At 42.6% G+C, this 20,935-nt stretch overlaps 1 protein-coding gene across 1 annotated transcript in view; it reads right to left on the bottom strand.

Annotated features, from left to right (window-relative positions):
• Positions 1–200: 200 nt before the first annotated feature.
• LOC119732292 (adipolin-like) overlaps positions 201–20,935 on the bottom strand; it is a 57,501-nt gene continuing 36,766 nt past the window's right edge. Inside the window, exons 2-8 of the mRNA XM_038205751.1 lie at positions 11,368–11,529; positions 6,773–6,890; positions 6,333–6,373; positions 4,660–4,815; positions 3,737–3,939; positions 2,996–3,074; positions 201–1,869 (exon numbers count right to left, since the gene is read on the bottom strand). Coding sequence (XP_038061679.1) covers positions 1,771–1,869; positions 2,996–3,074; positions 3,737–3,939; positions 4,660–4,815; positions 6,333–6,373; positions 6,773–6,890; positions 11,368–11,529 — 858 coding nt within the window. The 3' untranslated portion in view covers positions 201–1,770. The remainder of the gene's footprint in view (positions 1,870–2,995; positions 3,075–3,736; positions 3,940–4,659; positions 4,816–6,332; positions 6,374–6,772; positions 6,891–11,367; positions 11,530–20,935) is intronic.

The following is a 20,935-nucleotide window of genomic DNA, read 5'->3' as shown; positions in this document are numbered from 1 at the left end:
AAAACAATTCACTGGGTTTGCTGGAAAAAAAAAACACTTACCTTTAATGTGATCCGTAGACAGAACCTTAAAACGGTGTTTGTGTCCAAAATTCCGTAACTTGAAGAGTGATTTGAATTATTCTTGTACTATAAGAAAGCTTATTAATTGGGCTTTTATATCCTAGACTTTTAAAGCGCTGCATGCAGAACTTCATTGGGTTTTTTACTCACCCTGTAGTTATTATTTGGGTGGCAAATTTTGTTCATTATATTATTTCGGCTTCCTTTTGGAGATGCGTCGAGCGACTCTTCAAGAATAAAGTATAAATATGACACTTAAAGAAAGGGCATACAATAATGAAATATATAACAAAACATGCTGACGTACACGTAAAATACTAGGTCATTTTAAAATGGCAGTATCGGACAAAGGTGTAAATACAAATTATCGTTAAGTTTTATACATTTCAATACATGTTCAAGCGTAATTATTTAAACATCAAAATCTTTGGGGGCATTTTATATAAGTTTAACAGGACCAATAATCAAATTTCATTTATATATTTATTTAGTTCTTTTAAACTATTATGTTCAGCCAAAATGAAAATCTGTTTCAGCAGAAAACAAACTGAGTGACAACTTCACAGCGATAAATAATTTCTTCAAAAAACGAAAATAAAATAAAATTTAGAAGACCTTCCGCGAAATATTATTCATTTTCTAGAACTTTTGCAAGACGCAAAGTATTTTTAATCCGCTGTACAGTTGAAATAAATAAATGAAATAACAATTTACTTCACATTTTTCAAAACCACACAAATAAGGTTTCGATCTGAGTTTCATTTCAATGTTTAAGTTTCATAAAAAAAAAACAATGAAACCAGAAAAATCGTGGAAATAAATATTTCGTAATATTTTTTTTCCAAAATATTCACATTACTTCAACTTTTCTGCAGTTGAAGTTCACAAATATAGCGTACACTGATTTTTATTTAAGTACATGGATTTGTTTCTTCGTTTAATACTGTAGGGCCGCTGAATAACAAAAAAGGAACAATAATACGCGAACACTGATTTAAAATAGTCACTTTTTCTTTCGCTGGCAGTGTTTTCAAATCATAACAGTTTTCGTTGAACTAAATTCTACAAGGTAATTTTCCATTTATTTACATGGTACACGTTATTTACACTATTAAAAGAAGAAGAAGCAGGTTCCTTTTAGGTCTCGACTCGAGGTCATATCACGTATTTTTTTGTGTGGGCAATAAACCCAACCAGTTTTGTTGATGAGTTCACATGTTTAAGATCAGATATATCTCCACCCGTTTGTTAATTGCGCCTAAGCACTGTCATTATACTGAAGGGTTTCTGTCATTGCGAAGCTAGACTCAAAACCAAATGCTGGTCAACAACCAAGGGACAGCACCGTGCTTAAAGCAAAATATGAAATTGAACTCGCCAGTCGTCGAACCAATATTCTGGTTAGTTTTTTTGTGCATTTAACAAAGTGTTAAATGCCCAGACAGGAATCAAGACTACTATTTGCAGTAGTAGTCTTAACATACAACTGGCTTTCCTGGAGTCCGGTGCGACTGAATCACGTGACTAATAATGAATAATCCTTGGTCCAATCGGAGCACGTAATAGTTGCCACATGCCCTAATTAGCGTACGAAATCCACGGCACCATAACTAGTGCCTACCAGTATTGCTGAACAGCTGAGACCCCAGTGTGCGGAAATTAACCAGTCCGTTGGGCCAAAATGTCCAAAGAAGAGCGTGAGAGGGTGCTAGACACCCATGAGCAGTCCTGTAAAATCAGATCCGGCCTGTACTGTGATCCTCTGCACTGAACTGTTATCCACGTAGATCGAAGCATACTGACCGGCCTGTGGACAAGAAACATATATGACACAAAAATGAAATACGATCATATTTCTCGAACGAACCATGGGGATGTAACGACGATAGCGGAGCCCGGGTTACAGACAGACGGGATCTTAGGTTTGTAACGTATACCTACATAATTTATGTTTCAATGTTTTCTGAGGATGTTGCATGAAATTGGACCAAAAAATCTCTCTAGATTGAATTAGTAAGTGAGGGGATTTATCGTTGGTGTTTACAGAGCCTGAAAGTTCACCCCTGGTGGCGCGCTTCCGGACCCCTGGAATAGGAAAGTTAACGTGAGAAATTATAAAAGATTGTGCAATTTCTTACGAAAATTATCCTGGAAAAAAAGGCCTTTTTTAAAATTGTAACTAGAATGTCAATTTATGGAAACTGAAAAATCGCCTGACGCGACAGAGAAATATCGCGCCAAAAAAGACCTCTCATTTCCGAAAATCTAAAATATCTGTGGACTAGTGGAACTCGGTGTACTCGTACGACGAAGATGAACATTTATGAAATAGTTTTGTGGCGGTCATTGGGATGGGTGAAAACTGGAACTTAAATAGGAGACTAATGTCTTTGGGGATATACATTTTTTTAAACAAACTTTAAGGACTCATTAGCATTTACAAACAAAAATATGTAATGACCGCTGATGAGGACTGCATGCAAGCCAGCCCAACTAAATCTAGAATCCATCGGCTGTAAGTAGATAAATATTCTCGTCGTTATAAATTATTGTTCTCGCGCAAGTACGCGATGTGAAAGCAAACGTGAACGAACAAGGAGACCTAGGAACGAAAAAGCCGCATGTGAAAGGTTGTATTAAAGTAAAATTCGTTTTCACCAAACTCCAAGTTATTTCTTAACATTTTTTTCCTCAGGAACACCAAGATAAAATTCCAACATGAATGTTTCTTGGGGTGATTACGGTTAGAAATCATCAAAACTTACAGCAGGTGATAGGGCAACCCCGTGTAAAATGCCCATAGGCGGGCCGCGCGAGAGATCCAGAAGTTCGCCCCAAGACTTTTTACTTTAAGGCTCTATTGCAACTGAATTAACATTTGATCTGTAACCTTAGGAGATGGCGTCTGTAATGACGTCTGGTACCCTGCCTACCTCTAGCTGCAGTAAGCCGGAAAGGTTGACGGTGAACACCCTGCTGTTACTCTCCAGTCCGGATATATACTCGAGGGACCTATCGAGAAAAGAAGAAAGTCAAAATAGAATTCTACTTCATAAGGCGTTGCGTGTGAAAGACATACCAGCGATCAAAACAAAAATTCTTTCTTGGTGAACCTGTAACACGGGTTCAATGAATGTTTTTACGCGAGCAAAACAGTAGTATTTTACATAAGTGTGTACGTGGAAGAAAAGCTGATGTTTCTAAGTCCCACTAACGTTTTGATGAGACTATTAGCATTTTTTTGAGATAATTATGGTTGACGAAATAGGTTGGCCCTATTCGTTTTGGATAAAACTCGTTTGTCTTTACCCAAATCTACCCACTAGCGCACTGCCTATTTTATCCACCATCCGCAAAAAGGCTAATGTATTTTATTCACGAGTTGGCCATATTAAATTGTAGGCGAGGTAAACTCTTCATTTTGGGGATTTGCGAGTAGAGATGAGGGCAATGAAATAAAAGTTCACTTCAAATTAATACCAGTCTGCTCATATAAATAAGTTAAAATTTGTCATTAAATACACCCTAATGATAAAAGCCACACATGAAAATTAATTGAAAGTGAGGCTTGAGTCTGGCACCATCTCATTCAACAGTTTACAATTTATAAAACAGATTCAGGGAACACGATCGACATGGCTTCCTCGTGAAACAAGGTCTATTGAGGGACTTACGTGTGCCGTTGGCAGAGCGAGTTGATGCAGATGAGCAGCCGTAGATTGTCCCGGTGGCGTAGCTCCTCGATCCGCTTGGACGACACCGGGTGGTGGATGTGCAGGTTTGCCGAGAACTGGTAGATGGCGGCCCGCGGTGCGGTGAAGCGACCCGACCGTACGTCCATCCCGTCGCCCCGCCGGAACGAACCATCCGAGAACGGCTGTCATAAATGAGTCATCATATCCCATGAATGATATTGTTTTTTGCTCAAAGAACAGGATTAAAAATCTTCATGCAAAATCAAATCGAAACTTATTTCATCGCTTGTGGGCGTCCACTATATACAAACATCCCGAGGACCGACAGACAAAGGGAGAACAAGAGATTCTTTGTTCACCTCGATCTTTCATCTTTTATTGAAAAAGGTCCTCGATCGTGCGGAAGAGTGTTATATTACAGGGACAAAGGAAAAGACAATTGTTTGTCCCCAGGAGTTATGTAAAACACGACTGTGTGTGAGTTTGTTTTTGCATTAAATAGGGGACGTTGAACAAAAGAGGACAATAGGTCCACACTCCACAATTCCCGAAGGTCCACAATTGATGATCGTGTATAACATATTAGAGGTCTTCCTAAAAAGTTAGAGTACAAACAAAAGAGGGACAATAGGGGGTCCCCGATTGAAGGTGTTTACACACTTAGGTGAGCGTGCATTCAATCTCAAAACTTTTCCTATGCTAAGAAATAGAATTGTAATTTGAAAATGTGTATTTTTTTAAACACAAACACTTGGCGTTGTTCGAAAGTCCGCTACGGCTTCGTGAAACATTTATTTAAAAACTTACTGGAAATTTTTCAACAGTTGGGTGAACAACGTCCCATGGTGAACAGTATAATTAATGTAATGTCGGGCACGTGATCCTTTTTTCTTAATACTTACAGTTTGAAAATTCGAGACTTCGATCAGGCTCTTCTTTGGTACGTCCACACCCCCTCTGAGCTTACAGTGGAACGCTATGGGCAGGTGCGGCATCAATATGTCATCGTTCACTGTGAGCAGCCACACTTGGCTGGTATTGGCAACGCAACTTGGGCACTGGGGGAGTAAGGACATCAGTTAGAATGGCAAAATGATAAAGAAGTAAATCTTCCGTTTCCCAAACGTTTTTGCTGCAGTTTGAGCATCTTTACTTTGAATGTACACGTACAACACTGTCAGGGTTTGATGGTTTAAGAATTGTGTTTTACAAAATAAAAAAATTGTTTTTATCGTGGAAATTCACGATTTTTCTCATCAATTTCGCACAGTGGCTGCATGGAGCCACAACCTTCTGCCAAAAAAAATAATAACAGAGGCCAAAGGAATGCGCGGAACTATACCGTCGAAATTCCTACGGCTTCAGGAAGGCGTGTCGGCGACGAAAAGAGGATTAGTTTTGGATTAGGCCGCGGGATTAACCTCTAATCCAGATCCCGGCCTACATTTTGTAGACAGGTGTGACAGCTTAAAGGGCAGCTGCTCTCTGCCGGCCCGATCTTTACAAACTCCGGGCATAAATACCCTCAGCGTAAAATCCGATCTGGTTTTCTTTTCACTCTTCTGGAAAGAGCATTTCCGAAACGGGGTGGTATTCTTTTGGGGGGCTTGCGAGGTTTGTTATCCTTTTGGAAATAGGGATTATCATTAGGGATTTTTTTTCCCATCGCAGGTATAGAGGATCATTATAAATATTCGTTTGGTGAGCTGGACAAGTTTCTCCGATGATTTTGTTTGAGTTGCATACTGCATCGAAAGAAAAAATCGGCAGCTGAATATGTATGGGGTATAGTAAAACAAATAATAACATGGTTTATTTCGGGTGGACAGTCGATATTAGCTCCCCTCGGCATTGGAAGTTGACAAAGTAGACGCCTCGGGAACTAGTTTGTCAACTTCCAATACCTCGGGGAGTGAATATCGACTGTCCACCCTCAAACCATGTTAAGTTTGAATAATGTAGCAGGATATGTGACAGAGGGAACCCCTCCCCCTCCTAATTGTGTTGGTCATTGCGCTACCAGAATCTCAGGATTTTTTTTTTTGAGATACCTGGTGGTTATAGGTAACAATAGTCTAGGGTGTGTATAGGGTATCGGAGATGGGGGGGTACCCCTCTGTCACACATCATGCTGGGTATAGTCATTTTAGAACAGTCCTGCGTTTTCGACTTAAGGCAATCGTTGGCCCTTGCTCGGATCAAGGCCGGGGAACATATTTCGATTTGGAAATGAGAGGTTGGATAGAAACCGTGTGAATATTACATAATATATTCCAAATCTACAGAACAGAAAGTGAAACAGAAAGCTTTAATTTGATGTTTTAAATGTCCACCTTACTGTACCGTTTTGAAAGTTTTTAGAAATCGGTGCCCGTATACATTACCAGAAATAAATGGAGCATAAAACATTCAACAATAAATTGCATGCACTTTGTTTGCAGAATCACTTACAATTTTTGGAGCGACTTTTTTTTTTTGGCTCAATTAAAAGTTCGATTTTCATGTTATCAGGGAATCAGTTTTATGAAGAGTCATTCTTAGATTTTCGAAGGGTAAGGCTCAGGTTTTTACTTACTTTCTCTTGAACTATAATCTGGGCCCGTCTTTCCGCGGCCTCTGCAGAAAAACAAAGTAATCACAGTTTAAAACCTGTACTATAAATATTGATATACTGCCCTCTTTTGATCACATGCTGTTAAAAAAGGCATTGTCTGATCTTCATTTTGGCGCTTACGAAACCTCGGCCTGTATCCAGCTGTGGCTTCAATTGACTTTAAGCCCGTTGAATGGAAAATCAATTTCGATAATGTTTCCATGTCCTGCTCCGGCAACAAGAAAACATATAGATCGTGAAAGTTTAACTTCATTGAATTACGTCAAATACGGAATGCTACTAACTGCTTGGAGGCTTCTGGCCGAAGCCGAACTGGATACGATGCCGATGTTTCGAATATGCCATTGACTATAAACTGTCTAGTGTGTCTTAAAAAACGGAGAATACAATGTATGTCTTACCTTTTATAAGATCCCTGAATTCTTCGAGTAGTTCCTCTTTTGACAGCTGTGTGCCGGGCGGGCCTGGCGGGCCAGGCGGCCCTTGGGGGCCCACCAACCCGGTGGGTACAACCTCAGACTGGACAAAATAAAGGGGACAAAAATAGGAGGTCAATACATGTATTATTTTTTTTCGAGAGAGGGCGCTTCTCAGTACCGGCCATTGTTAAATCAATGAATTTTCTTCAGTTAATTAAACATAAAACACTTTTTTTTCATCTCGGGCAAAAAATGATGGCTTGTTATTCAACAATTTGAATTATTCACCATGGGAAAATTACGGTTCATATCAATGTCTATATCTTCATTTCTTTATCTTGACTTTTGTTCCCCCTCTCTTAAAACATATGCATTGTTTGCCTCGCTTTCGATTCAAGATGGCCGACTCGCAAACGGGTCGATTCTTCTGAACTGTCAATATCATGTTGCAGCCATTTGATTTTTTTCCCATTCCAATCGATGTAACCAAAGCGAGGCTGGCAGGAAAAATAGTCGGGTTCCTTCTTGCACCAAAAAAAAATTAACGTCATTCAGTACTGCTATTGGATACAGGGGAACATGTCTGAAATAGTGGCTGCAAGGTCTATATAATGCTAGCGAGCGCAAAGGCCGTCCTCCTCTAGCAGCAGATGAAATCATTGCATCAGCGGACGCGGTTGTCAGCTTTATTAATTGGCTCTTAATTCGACTTCCCAGCGGCCCCCGTTGTTTTTACGGGGCCACGTGCATCTATCATCGCGGCCGTGGCTGCCGCGGAAGTTTATGGTGTCAAAGAACACGCCGTCGCGCGCGAGATATGTGCAATATCCCGTACGGGTCAGACAACGAAGGGCGTTCGGCGTGGGGCGTGTTCAGCTGTATATGAGAGGTATCAGGGAGGTGTGATGTTGTTGTTTTTGGTGGCACATTCCATGACAGACCGACGATAAATCTTTCACCGACCCAGTGTTGCCCTTGTCTATGTAATTATTATCCAAAGGCCGATTTATCTGCACCCTTTTCCACGCGATTGCGAAAGCGACTCAATGATCTGTATCGAGATCTGAAAGTGGCGACACCAAAAAATAGAATGAGAATTTCGCGCTCCGAAAGAGTTGCAATGCTCGACGGTACACGTCGTTGAACATTGTGAAGTTTTAAAAAGATTGCCCGAAGTTAAAGGCTGAAAAAAATGTCGAAAAATACAAGACGAGCCGACTTAAACTTAAAGAGAACCGTTTTTACGTTATCAAAGTCGGGGTGGGACGGAAATTCCACCCTTCCCCTCAGATCTCGGCTGTCTGATAACACATTTTTTGTTCAATCTGCTGACTACAAACACATGCTGGGTGCATCTACCAAGCTTCAATACAATCGGACCTGGGTCTTTTTTCGGTTTTTTTTTTTTTATAATTGCGGACACAATAGGAGGGCGCTGTTTGCACTATGTAGATCGATTTCGGCAAACACATCAGAATCTTGCCTATCCAAACAGCGTCTTCAACTTGTGTCAACTACATCTTGTGTCCACCACATCAACTTGTGTCCACCAACGCTGGCCGTCCGACCAGCATTGGAAATTGATACAAAAATACCACTTTTCTTGAAAATGTCAGCACGCCAGGTGCCATGAGTTTACAGGATGCTTTAGACTGTCATTCATTAACAGTCCAGTATAATTTGGTAGTTTTGTTTTTGATGTGTGCAAATGCTGTACATTCCCTTTAAATGTTCCTAAAGTATCAATGGAAAACACACAAAGGCTCTGTGCGACCGAATAACGCGTTGCGATGATGTCCGACTCTGTCCTTATCACTTTAATAGAATTAAAGGAACTTATAATCTCAAATGAGAACGACCCAGAAATAGATGCGACAGGCGGGCGTTGCCCGGCGAACGACATAACCCGAGGCTGGGGTTGTTTAGGATAGCTCTTGTATCCGTTTAATAATAGGGTTAAACCAGACACAGACAGATATAAGATCACGATCGTGATCTAATCCACGATTTTTCTTTATCGGTTCAATTCTTCTTGTTGTTCCGAGGAAGATGGAATTAAAACTTTGAGGGAGATTCTGAGCTATAGCTGCAGAGTCATCGTAATGCGCGTCAACAAATTTGGGTGTGGCTATTGGTACAGTTCAAGGATTCTAGAAACCCCTTTTTTCACGGGGTAAAATGTTAGTATGGTGAACAGGCAAATAAGTATTGTCTATTAGTGAAGAGGGTACAACACCGACAAATGTTAGCAACTAGTCCCGGTCTCATAATGTGGCTCCATTTTGCAATGGAATGGAGGGGTTCGTCAACATGGCGAGTTTCTCCACGGCTGCTTTTAAAGGGCCCATGAAGTGAGTATTTCTTTATAGAAAGATAGTTTATGCAACTTTTTAATCCTCTAAGATGTGTGAAAAATATTTGACTCCCTTTGGGTTAATTTTATTGAAAAGTGCACATCTTGAAACATTATAAACTGTCAATGCTTTTACGGACAACCGAGGGCGCTGTTGCTGTGATGTCATTTCAGGAAGACATTGTTCATGTTTTCTGTTCAAATTGTGAACCCAAACATTTGTTCATGGAAAACGTTTGAGAGAAACGTTCGCTCATTGGCTTACTGCCATGTATTGATTACAACAACGAATCACTAAAGAAAAGAAAATTAACGACGGCGAAATATCCAAAATTCTGACAACTTTCAGTGCTGAAACTAGTTGCAACATTGAGGTTTCTGCCTGAAATCACACTTTTGCTCATGAATATGGAAATTTGCATCAGCATAAAAAACAAAAAGGCACCAAAGTACCCTTGAAATGGCAAAACGAGACATTAAAATAGAGATTATGGGACACAAAGGTGCATTTTCAAGGATTGCATTAAACAAATTACATTGCATGGGCCCTTTAAGAGTGGTCACCATGTAGCACAGGAATGTCACCCAATTTCATGCGATCACTCCAACAAAAATGAAAAGAAGGGAAAGATTATCAACCGAGTGTTGACATGATTTTGCATCTTGAAAACATTTAGAGACAATGGTGAGGGGCTGAAGGCGACCATACAAAAATCTTGACACCCCTTCCAGTGAGTTGGATACCCCGCCCCCTCCTGGGCCGTCACTCACTAGGCCCTGGCTTAACGTGTCTCAAGCAGCGGAATCTCTTACTTGTTTTAACGATCCCGAGGACTAGACAATGTTGTCGCTACTTAAGAGGCTTCCGCCTTCGGTAAGCCCCTGGGCCCCTCACTTTCTCGCCTCCAAAAATACACAACCGGGGTCACCCCGTGTCTCCGTAGACTTGTGCGCGCTATTAACGGGCCCGCGCCAAATTGAATATTTCCGTCAAAAAAACCCGGGTGAGAGACTGACTGAGGAGCCATGACAGAAATGATAATCACGTCAGATGATACCGAGGGGATTAGTGGAACAAAAGGGTTTAGAATGGCAACACTGAACGAAAAAGAAGTCATTGTTTTCGATTTCGATCGTCTGAAGGGGTGCAGGTGACTGAGATGAGAAAAATAAATCATACAACACGTATACTATTTATATACCGCGACTGACTCATTCACCGCTTGGTGGCGACAAACAACAACACGTGACATGATCCCACGAAATCGGAGGGCGTCTTTGCCTTTAGTTTTCGTGTGTAGTACAAAAGGCAAGCGTTTCCCTTTATTTGATATATTATTATTTTGATCTATCGTGCAAATATTGTGTGAATGACCGTGTTGACCATTCCTATGGATTTCAACTGCAGTATTTGTTAAACAAAAGTTAATACAAGAAGGTTTTTACTCAAAAGTTCCTCTGGCGACTTGTGGTGGGGTACCATTCCGCATTACTGACCACAGCACCGGTGACGTATGTGACTACAAGCTTCTTATGAAATTCAGTCTCTTTTACCTTCTAATGGACCCATAGCCTGACACATGCCTGTGAGTTTTCATTTGTTACTTAGGTCTGCTGTATAAAGCCAGGTAGAACATTTAACTGGCGTTCCAGTAAGCACTGGTATCAAAATACAGCTTGCACTTCAACTTCTAGCAGTGAAATTGTGAAAGAGATCAATTTAGGCGCGAAATGCACACTATAGTGATTTGAGCCAAAATTCAGTAAACTAGGAATTCAGTAGGGGTGGGTTTGGCTTTAACTCCCTTGGCCCGCAAAAAGGAAACTAACAGGGGGAAAAGTTCACATAATACCTGCTAGCCCACCCCAATAGTGAGATAAACCCCCTCTTGAGTCAAAACCGGATCCGTTCAAGGGAATCTGGGCTTTATAGACCTTCTGCGTAGGCAGCCATCTTAGAGGGCAGTGCCTTTGTTTTGCTGGGATATGCATGCATACGAGTGAACCTTTTGTGCATCCACTTTTAATATTACTGAAATGATTCAATTAAAATAATAAAAGATTCCCTCTAAGATGGCCGCTATACGCATAATGTTTATTATATTCTACTCATTGTCTTTGCTCATCGGTGGGCGTTGCCATAATTTTTTTTTGACTGAGATTTTAGCGACGATTGGTGTAGAGTCAGCAATTGGTCCCCGATTCCAAGTCGGGCCAAGCTTACCAGCTTCCTGGAGTTGCCCGGGTCTTCTCTCTCCCGTTTCTTCTTCTTCTTCTTCTCGCACTTCTTGCTGTTGCTGCTGCCCTCGGAGAGCCTGGAGGAGTGCTGGACGAACGACAGCCAACTCCCACGGGGGTCTACCCGGGTGCCGCCCTGGCCCAAGTCCTGTCAACACAGGTCAAAAGGTCAACACAGGTCAACAGAGGTCCGATAAATACACGCTATAACAGTAACGGATATTTTGCGTTGCGCTCTCAGGTACCTATTTCGCTGGCACCCACTGGTGAGTCCAAGGCAATGGTGCCTGTCTTTATTTCACACCAGAGTAAGGATCTTACTTTTTTTCAAAATGGCAGGATAATTTTTCAAAAATGGCGGTATCATTTTTCTTAATAGACCTTTATACGCTTGTTGGCAAACTGCAAATGTTGCCAACCTTGGGCTGCAAAACTATGGAAGGTCCAACACTGCAAAAATGAAGAAGAGTTATTACAGATAACCAAAAACATAATTTGATTGTTGGAAATACAACGTTGTCAACAAAGCTACGAAATAATTCCTACCTTTTTGCTAAGTATTGATGGCGTTATGAGGCCTTTTTTTGGAAAGATATGTTGCCAACCACGGCTTCAATTTATGCGCTTGCGGCAGCCCATATAAAATTACGCCAATGTTTACAAACAAAAGAAAGTATAACGAAGGGCCTCATTACTTCTTTTACAGTTGAAGGGGAAAATCAGTAAAAGGTTACTGGTTAACACACAAATTATTCAGAAGGTTTGTGGAACACCTCCGGGAGTTGTACATATTTCCCCTTTCTAGGCCTATGGCAATTTTCTGGTCTGCATTTTAATGGTATTCACGAGCGCACACGTTGTGTGTCGGCATGATCATGCCGAGTGCAAGCGCAACGAAGGAACGGATTCAGAACACTCAAAGTTATAGGACGTATATACCAACTGCAACATATGCCGTTTGAAATACTGCATGAAATGAACAGACTTTCCTTGCACAATCGTCAATACACTTCTTCACATTATTTGCCAATGTAATGATACTGACTGTCAAATAATTACGTCCCCAAATCGATTTGCCATGCAACATTTTTGCAGGGCAAAAGAGCAAGGCAGAAACTTTTAATGCGATCATTATTATTTCAACGGCGTGACCTTTCTGAAAGGCCTACGCCTGGTGAGCGGGCGCGTGTCCCGTCAGCCGCTAGGCATGGCACGGTGAGGGATTTGGATGGGGAACAATCACCCACGGACTTGTGGAAAGGACTTTTGAACTTCCTCAATTTATCAGCTTTTTTGGCGAGTGATTCAACGAGCTGTTGAAACTGTCGCGGACAAAACTTGACGAAGCCCACACGTACGTCTCTGGCATTGTTTACAAGCGCAACCCAGTTTTTTTTTACAGATGGGTGAGGCCCAAATGCGTCAAGGAGATATAACGAATGTTTTAGACCGTGCGATGTTTAATAGCCGTGTCATCGATTTTTATTTTCTTCACCGCGAAACGAGCTCGGCGACGGACGTACCGAGGAGATGGATTGCCCCGGGTCGGGCGTGCCGTGGCCTCCCACGGCATGCTTCCTCCTGACGCGCTAGCGCTCATCGTACCACCGTCCTCATAAAACACGAACCTGCCCGTTTGTAAATGGCCCGGCAAATATGTTTAAATTGAGTTGACCCTGGTGATTGTTTTACGCCAATGTAAACCTCACCGCATAGTTCGGCCGCAAAGGCTGCCAAACCTGCTTGAAATATCGCTAAATGATACACTCTATACACAGCTCGCTGTTATTGTAAGAAGAAACAAATTATTCAGACCGGAGCAAAGTCAAGGCGGTACCACAGAGTTAATGGTATCACACGAGACAAAGTTTGAATTAATCACTAAAGAAACGGCAGGCCTACACGTTGTGGAAAGAGCGATTTGTTTTTATAAGATTGTGTATTAAAATCCTCGTAAACATATTTTACAGTGCTTGAAGTAATACTGCCATTATACTCATCATAAAATTACTTCCAAGGAAAGAAGTGTTCACTCGGGAGGAATTATTGACAACCATAACATCTTGAACCGAAGTTACGGTTTTGTACCCCCTCCCTCTCCTTCCTATCTGCAGGAGCAAAACCACGTCAAAATCTCCAACACATTCCTAATCAGTCACCCCGCACCTACCCCAGCGAAACCCTCAGCAATTAGCGCCCAAGATCAGTCAACTTTGGCCCGTCAAAAAGGCCAAGCGGCCAAGGAGACAGAAGCGAAAGAGAGCAACAAACTCCGCCGGGTTTCGAATTCCTTGTCCCCCGTCCCCGCGGCGCGCGCTCGCCGGTCACAGTTTGCCCGCCCCGGCACCCTGCGTCGCAGTACATCACCTTTGTGGCCAATTATCGCAGCAATATCGGTAATTAATGACCAGGGTTTACGCTGAAGGGGAGACCAGGCAGAGGAAATGTGTATGTTCTTTTTTTACCACCAAGAATCTTGCCGTATTATGACGGAGGACATTTATTAATTGACTGCGCCGCGGCCTCGCAACACAGCGCGCAATCTGTGCGACGATCGCGGGGAACATTCCGGCACTTTGACGGCTGCGGTTGGAGGAAATTTATGGAGCGCAGGAAACATTTCCGCCACCAAGGCCCCTAACATTTATTCCGAATTCGACAAATATGTGGCTCTAACGAAGGGAGAAATGTGTGCGCCTTTAGGAGGAGACTAAACGTGCCAGCCTAAAAATGATTGTCTCTGTGGATCATGAGGTTACAAAGAGAAGAAAGGCTGCATTGAACTCAAATGAAAAAGAAACAATCTAAGCATGTGCGAGCATGCGCCTATGAAGAAGCTAAAGCCAGCACCGTAGTAATCTCATCACGCTCCAGTGTTGTAGTCGAGTACTTTTTTCCGAGTACCGAGTTCTGCCGAGTGCTTAGGTTGCCGAGTACGAGTCCGAGTACGAGTACTTGTACCTCCGAGTACAAGAACGGGACTCCGAATACGAGTACTTGTACTTCCGAGTACGAGTACGAGAACGAGTACGAGAACGAGTACGAGTACTTCCGAGTACGAGTACTCGCATTTCCGAATACGGCCATACGGCAAATGGTTCATTGTGCGTAATTGGCCCAGGCCCAGTCAGACCGATCTACAGACCCCCTCACGGCTAGCTGTTAAATGTGTTTGTCCGGACGTGCACATAGGAAAATCAGGAAATCTCGATTCTACAAGGCAATCAACCATTTCAAACTGAAAGTATCGATAAAATAAGGCCATGGTAAGTGAAGCTGTGTACCATTGTTTCCCCCGAGTACTGCTTTTCGAGTACGAGAGTACAATTTCGACATGTCGAGTACGAGTACTTTGCTGCCCGAGTACGAGTACTGTCATTTCGAGTACGAGTACTTTGACATTCGAGTACGAGTGCTCCAAAAAAAGTACTCGAGTAGTACTCGAGTACGAGTACCGAGTACGAGTACGAGTACTACAACACTGACGCTCCCGCACGGTGGCGCTTCCGAGAAACTCTGTCCACCTTTACACGCCCCCTTTAAGCCATCAATGAGAACCCTCTCTGACTACATTTGACCGTTATCTTAGATATTGGCGCCATCGGGGTGACTTGGGTTGACTCTTGCAGGATGTGACGCATAGATATCGAGACAGATGTGTTGGATCTTTTTGCGTAAAATAAAATTGACTTGTTTCCTACTTATCGAATGTTTTATCGTAATAAACAAAAATACAGTGTTATATCGGGTATTGGAACATATATTTCATTGGTCTGGAATGTAATGGTCATGTGTCGAGTGCAACGAGATCACGTTGCACCCTCGGCTTCGCTGCAATGTTCATCTTTCAGATGTCCCAGAGCAATTAAAATTGTTTCTAGTGCTGATATGCCTAAACTTCGGCTAAAAAGTTATTCGTTGACTACACCTTCATGCGCTAACAAAGTATCCAGTTTTTTGGGGTGAGCCGGTTGCGTATACACTATGCGCAGCTGGTTCGACTTGTTTTGTTTTTGGGGGTTTTTTTTAGAACAATAGTCATTAGATCACTGGGAGTTTCCGAAATCCAGGCTTCCTCCCCGGCTTCGGCTGCACCTCCGGCTTCAGAATCATTTAAGGGCCCGATCAATGTCTAAACCACTTGGGAATACTCTCCACTTTGGCATCATGTTTTGTTATCGGATTTGATGCTTGCGATGCTCGTGAAAGAAAACAAAACATGGGACAACTTTTACAGGCGAAAAAAACCTGTGTACATTTTCAGGCTTTTTTTGCTGATGTACCCCCCCCCCCGCCCCCGCGAAAATTCCTGGATCCGCCCCTGTTTTCCCGAGCCGCAGTTCTCCCGAGTTCGGGAGAGCCGAACCGAGACCGAATCGAGGTTTCGAAAAGACGAAACAAGAACCCTTCGACTGAAACAAATCAGTCAGGGTGGACTGTGGAAAATAATGGTGAACCACGAAGCGCCCTCAATGAGTCGTCCACTGCAAGATACAGACAGACACTAAATCTAAATTTCAAAAGTGAACAAACTATGGAGGATTGCAAAGAAACTTCTGCAACAGTTTCTGAATGCCTACAGCATGACACGGCAATTTAGCGACCGTGTGTCACGGTGACAAAGTCATACATTGTAACGGTTAGTTCTCTTGGCTGACCATATCAAGTTCACTCCCAAAAAAATCAAGCTTCAAATCATCTGGATAAAATTACACACTTGCGTTTATAATTTTTAGTTAATAAACAGCTGTTAAAAGTGCAAGGAAGATTGTTCGTTTATTAACCTGCATGCCTACATTGAAATAACGCTGATTTTTTTTTCTCTCCATCAAATGTGGTTCATTATGAGAGAGCAAACTATATTTAAAACTCGTGTGGCCAGCGATCACCGCTTCCTTCCCAGTCATAATTCACTGGCTCGTTACCAGAATCCCTCTTATTACTCAGAGCACACAGAGAGAAAAAAACATGGCTTGTTTGGTTCTATCCGACAGCGCTATAAAACATGGGTCATTAATTACCCGAAACATGGGGGCTTAATTAGTACGGCGACTAGAGACAGGTTATAGCGGGGCGCCTTGATTCAACCTCCCCCGGGAGACAGCGCGATTCTCCCGAGGCTGACCTTGTAGCGTCTCGGTGACTAAATTATATGATTCGAGCCGTCAAACGGGCAAAATAAAATCGCTGTCATTTTCTTTCTTCACTTGAAGTGATGCCAACTGCAATGTTTTTTGAAAGGAAGTTCCTGGAAATGTATCGCTGTCGCCGATATGATATCAGAACACGAGACTGGCGGGGCTGGTGTGGCTTTATAGGTTTTGCGGGTTACGGGCAACATGATCATTTTTTTTTCGTTTGAAGCAACAAAATTGATAAAAGTCTTATGAAAGGTGCAAACAACTATGCTATTGAAATGTGTTTACTCTGCATTTTGAGAAACAGAGAAATCATACGCACAATTTTTTGGTCTCTTCATAATTCAGTGGAGTCCGTTGCTACCAGTTGCTCATATACGGGATAGCAGCTCAATAAGTCATCATGTTTCTCCGTTAGTTGGTTAGTATACATGGATTTCTTCCTCAATGATTAGTAACAAACGTTGACGTTGTATATTGCTCCTACATATTTTGACCGATTTCAACCAAACTTTGTCAAAAGTAGGCCTATCAGTAGCCCAGCACCAACATGTCACATGACCAAACTGGGGTCAAGGGTAATCATGGGGCCACTGGGGTCAAAAACCTGATTTTGTTATACTCAAAACACTACTCCTTCCAGAAATTACATGGCACAATGACGTGACTCATGCATGAACACGAATTCGTTGGCCCGCAGCTTCCGAGATATTTCCCATCGAGCATGTTTAAAACCATCTTCAATTTTTGTTTTCTTCGCTCCGATCGGAACCATTTCAGGCAGGCTAATTTCACAAGGTATCTCGAACCAAGGTATCTTCACTCTGAGCAAGGTCAGGATCGATAGTTTCTTTTCCAGGTCAATGTTTCTATATAATAATATACCTGCCTTATAGTAACACGACACGGGCAGTAAGAAACAAAACAGCACTTTGTATGTAATGGGGAAGGCGATTTCTTTTTCTCTACTCCGGATCGCTGCGATTTATCACAACTAATAATGTCATAAAAATGTACCGTTACAAGCGACCTGGGAATTTACTCTATGCTTACAGGATGTGTAGAATACTTTTAGAAGTTTGTGAATTTCGATTTCCTTAGTTTCACAAAAGTATAGACGCCAGTTCACTTCAACAATTATTCCAGACCCCTTTGTACGTCTCAACGCATTGTCCTTGCCAGTGAATACGGTTCAGTTGTGTAGGGGTTGTCACAGATTACATCAAACCCCTTAAGAAAGCAGTTAATATTATCCAATTTCTTCTCAAATTCCGTAAAGTTGCTTTTTTTTTTAATAACGCGGCAACCGGGCACAAAGGGACGAAGTGTTGACGGAGCTGCGAACCACCAACGCATGCGCGCCAGTTCCGAAATCCCCGTCGCGCCAGTATCGCGTGCAATGTAAGCGCCAACGGCCACGCGAGCCGGTCGGAACAAACCCGGGGTAGAAAATCAAACATGTCGAGTTGAATAGCACGGAACGCCTAGACCGTCAGCCCGGCGCTAGTCAAGGGCAGAACCATTCTTACATCCCCCCACTTGTATACGCGGGAAAAATAATAATGTTGCATTGATGAGGAATGTCAACACACGCGAGAGCCGAGGCAAGCGAAGCTCTGGCAGTGGCACACGGGCGCTTGACGCGGTTTGTTCGGCCGGTGATCTCATGGCGGTCCGCTGGGAGCAGCAAGACTCACCAAAGCGGACCGGCCTAGCCGAACTGGCGACAGCCTGACGACAAGTTAGATCAATGCCTCCCAGCTATATACACCGGCGCTGCTCACACAACCCGAAGATTTTTTTTGTGTTTCCCATCATAAAAACCAAACCCCAAACCTACGGCTTATCAAACCATAAATCGGTGTTTTCTTGCTCTTTTATTTTTTTTAATGGATGACGTGACAAAAAAATCTGCCATTTTAGGAGACATAGCAAGTAAACGGATGCCCGAGTTTGACAGCTGCCTAAAAAGAAATGTTGGGTGAAAGCCGGCTATAGCAGTGGATAAATAAACGAACAGGGAACAAAATCGGTCTCGGTTTTGCCCCGGAGTATAGTTTGCACATTATTAACGCTATATCCATCAGACCCGTTTTGCATCATGTGCGAACCGCTGCCAAAAGTAGGTCGGCAGGGTTTTAGAATCAACCAATTTCAAACCTTTAGTTCCCTATTTCATTTTCAAAATCCGACAAATACTTTCATATTATTGATTTTTAAAATGAAATAGAGAACTTTAGTTTTGGGTCTAAATATTTTCTTCAAGAGCTGGGAAATGCCATTGACAGAGGGTTGCATGACGTGGTCATGTAGTAAGTGTGCACGAATTGTGGCTCACTGCATTTAAAAAATCGATTATCAATCGATCGAATATTTCGTATAATATCGATCGAAAATAGCTAAATCGATTAATACATGATAGGAAAACTTGTGTCTATTTATGTACAGAAATAGGATATCTTTTGGCAGAATTGTATTTACAACACTCGCGTGCCACAAACAGATACGTGTATGAAATCTCTGCGCAATTATCATCAAATTGTCTTATCCACCGAGACCTTGACAGCGTCTTTAGATGCACTCGCTATAGTCTCCTTCTCCAGCTGCAGTGGAGGCTAGCCTTCTCCCCGGGGCGTCTAATTGTCTATAACCGTTGCCGTATCACCTTGAACGCCGGGGCGGGATGAGCAAAAGATCCAGTGATTCTTGTCATTGCTCACATTACTGATATCATTTAATTGTCCATAACTCCGGAGTCCTTCGCTCTCGTTTGAGCGGGCGACAGGAGATGCTACGGGCGGGGGATGAAGTCGCCAGAGCCCCAAGGCTGTCTCCGCTATCTCCCCGCTGACCCAGCCAATCTATGTGATTTATCGGAGATGAGCATCAAACAGTCTGATATATTGACGATTTACGGAGGTCATAGCAGTGTCTTCAAATAACGACATGCACAATGCTGTAATAACCTATCTACGCTACGGCAGACAGATATCTTGAGTAACATCCACGGACGTTAGTCAGTGAACGTGCATTCGACTAGAACACCAAAGGTATACAGCCCCGAACTTAGGCCCATTTCAAACTGCAGTCCCCCGAATCATCGTCCAAGACCTTTTTAAAGTTTAAGTCTGAGACTTAAGTAAGCCAGTTTGGTATTTCAACTTCGCTCTCAGAAATTGAAAATTTTACCTTCACCTGTATGCGTACAAAAAGCAATGCAGAGTACCAGCTAAACTGCAGAACAAGACAAAGCAGGCATATAGTAAAGCTGGTTCCCAGAGCGCACAAAATGATATTCAATCGATTCAGAATGGTTAATCACTGGAAGTCTTTTCATATGCACCGGGTGACGAGTGTACACATCGGTAAGGCTTTAATCCATTCATTGACGTTACGGGGTAATCCTATACGATAACACTGCCCGGTCCTCTTCAGCAGTCTACAATCAGTCTCAGTCGCAAGCGACAGTCAGTCTAGTCAGTCAGTCTGTACCTAGCTCCATGGTACAAACATAGAGTTAGGAAGAGCACACTTGGCTGGCCCTCTGGGGCACTATTGTTCTGAAGTGAGTAAACTTCTGAAAAGTTTAACTTGAACGTGCGGGTTAAACTTGAGACCAAGGCTACGAGTGTGGATCAGTGCCACTGACAGAGGTCCAGCCACAGTCGTTTTCAAAACCACGGCTTGCCCCCAGATCCGCCTGTACTGTGCACCGACTCAATGCCTGGTCAATATTTAGCAACTGACGAAAAATTTGATCATGGAAAAAAGTGGCCAATGTAGGAGTATATTATTTTATTCGGTTGGAGCATTAAACATCTGCATGGAACCAGAGACGAAGCCATATCTGGTCTCAATCCGACCACGTGGTGGAGTTCGAAGAAGAGGAAGAAGCTGAGGAGGACATCGACTGGGGATTTGTCTACTCGAACGAGCGGATCGTCAAAATCACCCAGGCAACTGATTTCCAAGCATTTGTAGAAAGGCAACAATTGAAATTCCTTGCTCATGTCTGTCGAAAGCCAAAGTCTACGACACACAAAAAATCCTCACCTTCGCTGTACCTAAAATAGTACGGCAGATAGGTGATGGGGTTGTCACGAGAAAGATATTTTAAGACAAAAATATGGACACAATAAGAAGCAATGGCAGCCATGTTGAAAATTTGAAAATTGCTTGTTATTCTACTGATATTTTTTCAAAGGACAAATCTTCGGTGGTCCTATAGCCAAATATCTGTCCCATGACAAACTCTGACTGTGTGCCAACGTCCATGCTTGTATCATCAAAGGCACAATTCACCCAAATATTTCCCCTATCTCCCCCACAAGGCAGAGATGTTGAAACTCTGCGCGCAGTTGTGACAAAAACCCAGTGTTGACACAAAGCCGAGCACGCATTCCTGCGCGAGTGTTT

Source organism: Patiria miniata, unplaced genomic scaffold (genome assembly GCF_015706575.1).
Source record: "Patiria miniata isolate m_02_andy unplaced genomic scaffold, ASM1570657v1 HiC_scaffold_24, whole genome shotgun sequence".
NCBI lineage: Eukaryota > Metazoa > Echinodermata > Asteroidea > Valvatida > Asterinidae > Patiria > Patiria miniata.
This window is presented reverse-complemented; position numbering and strand designations above follow the sequence as displayed.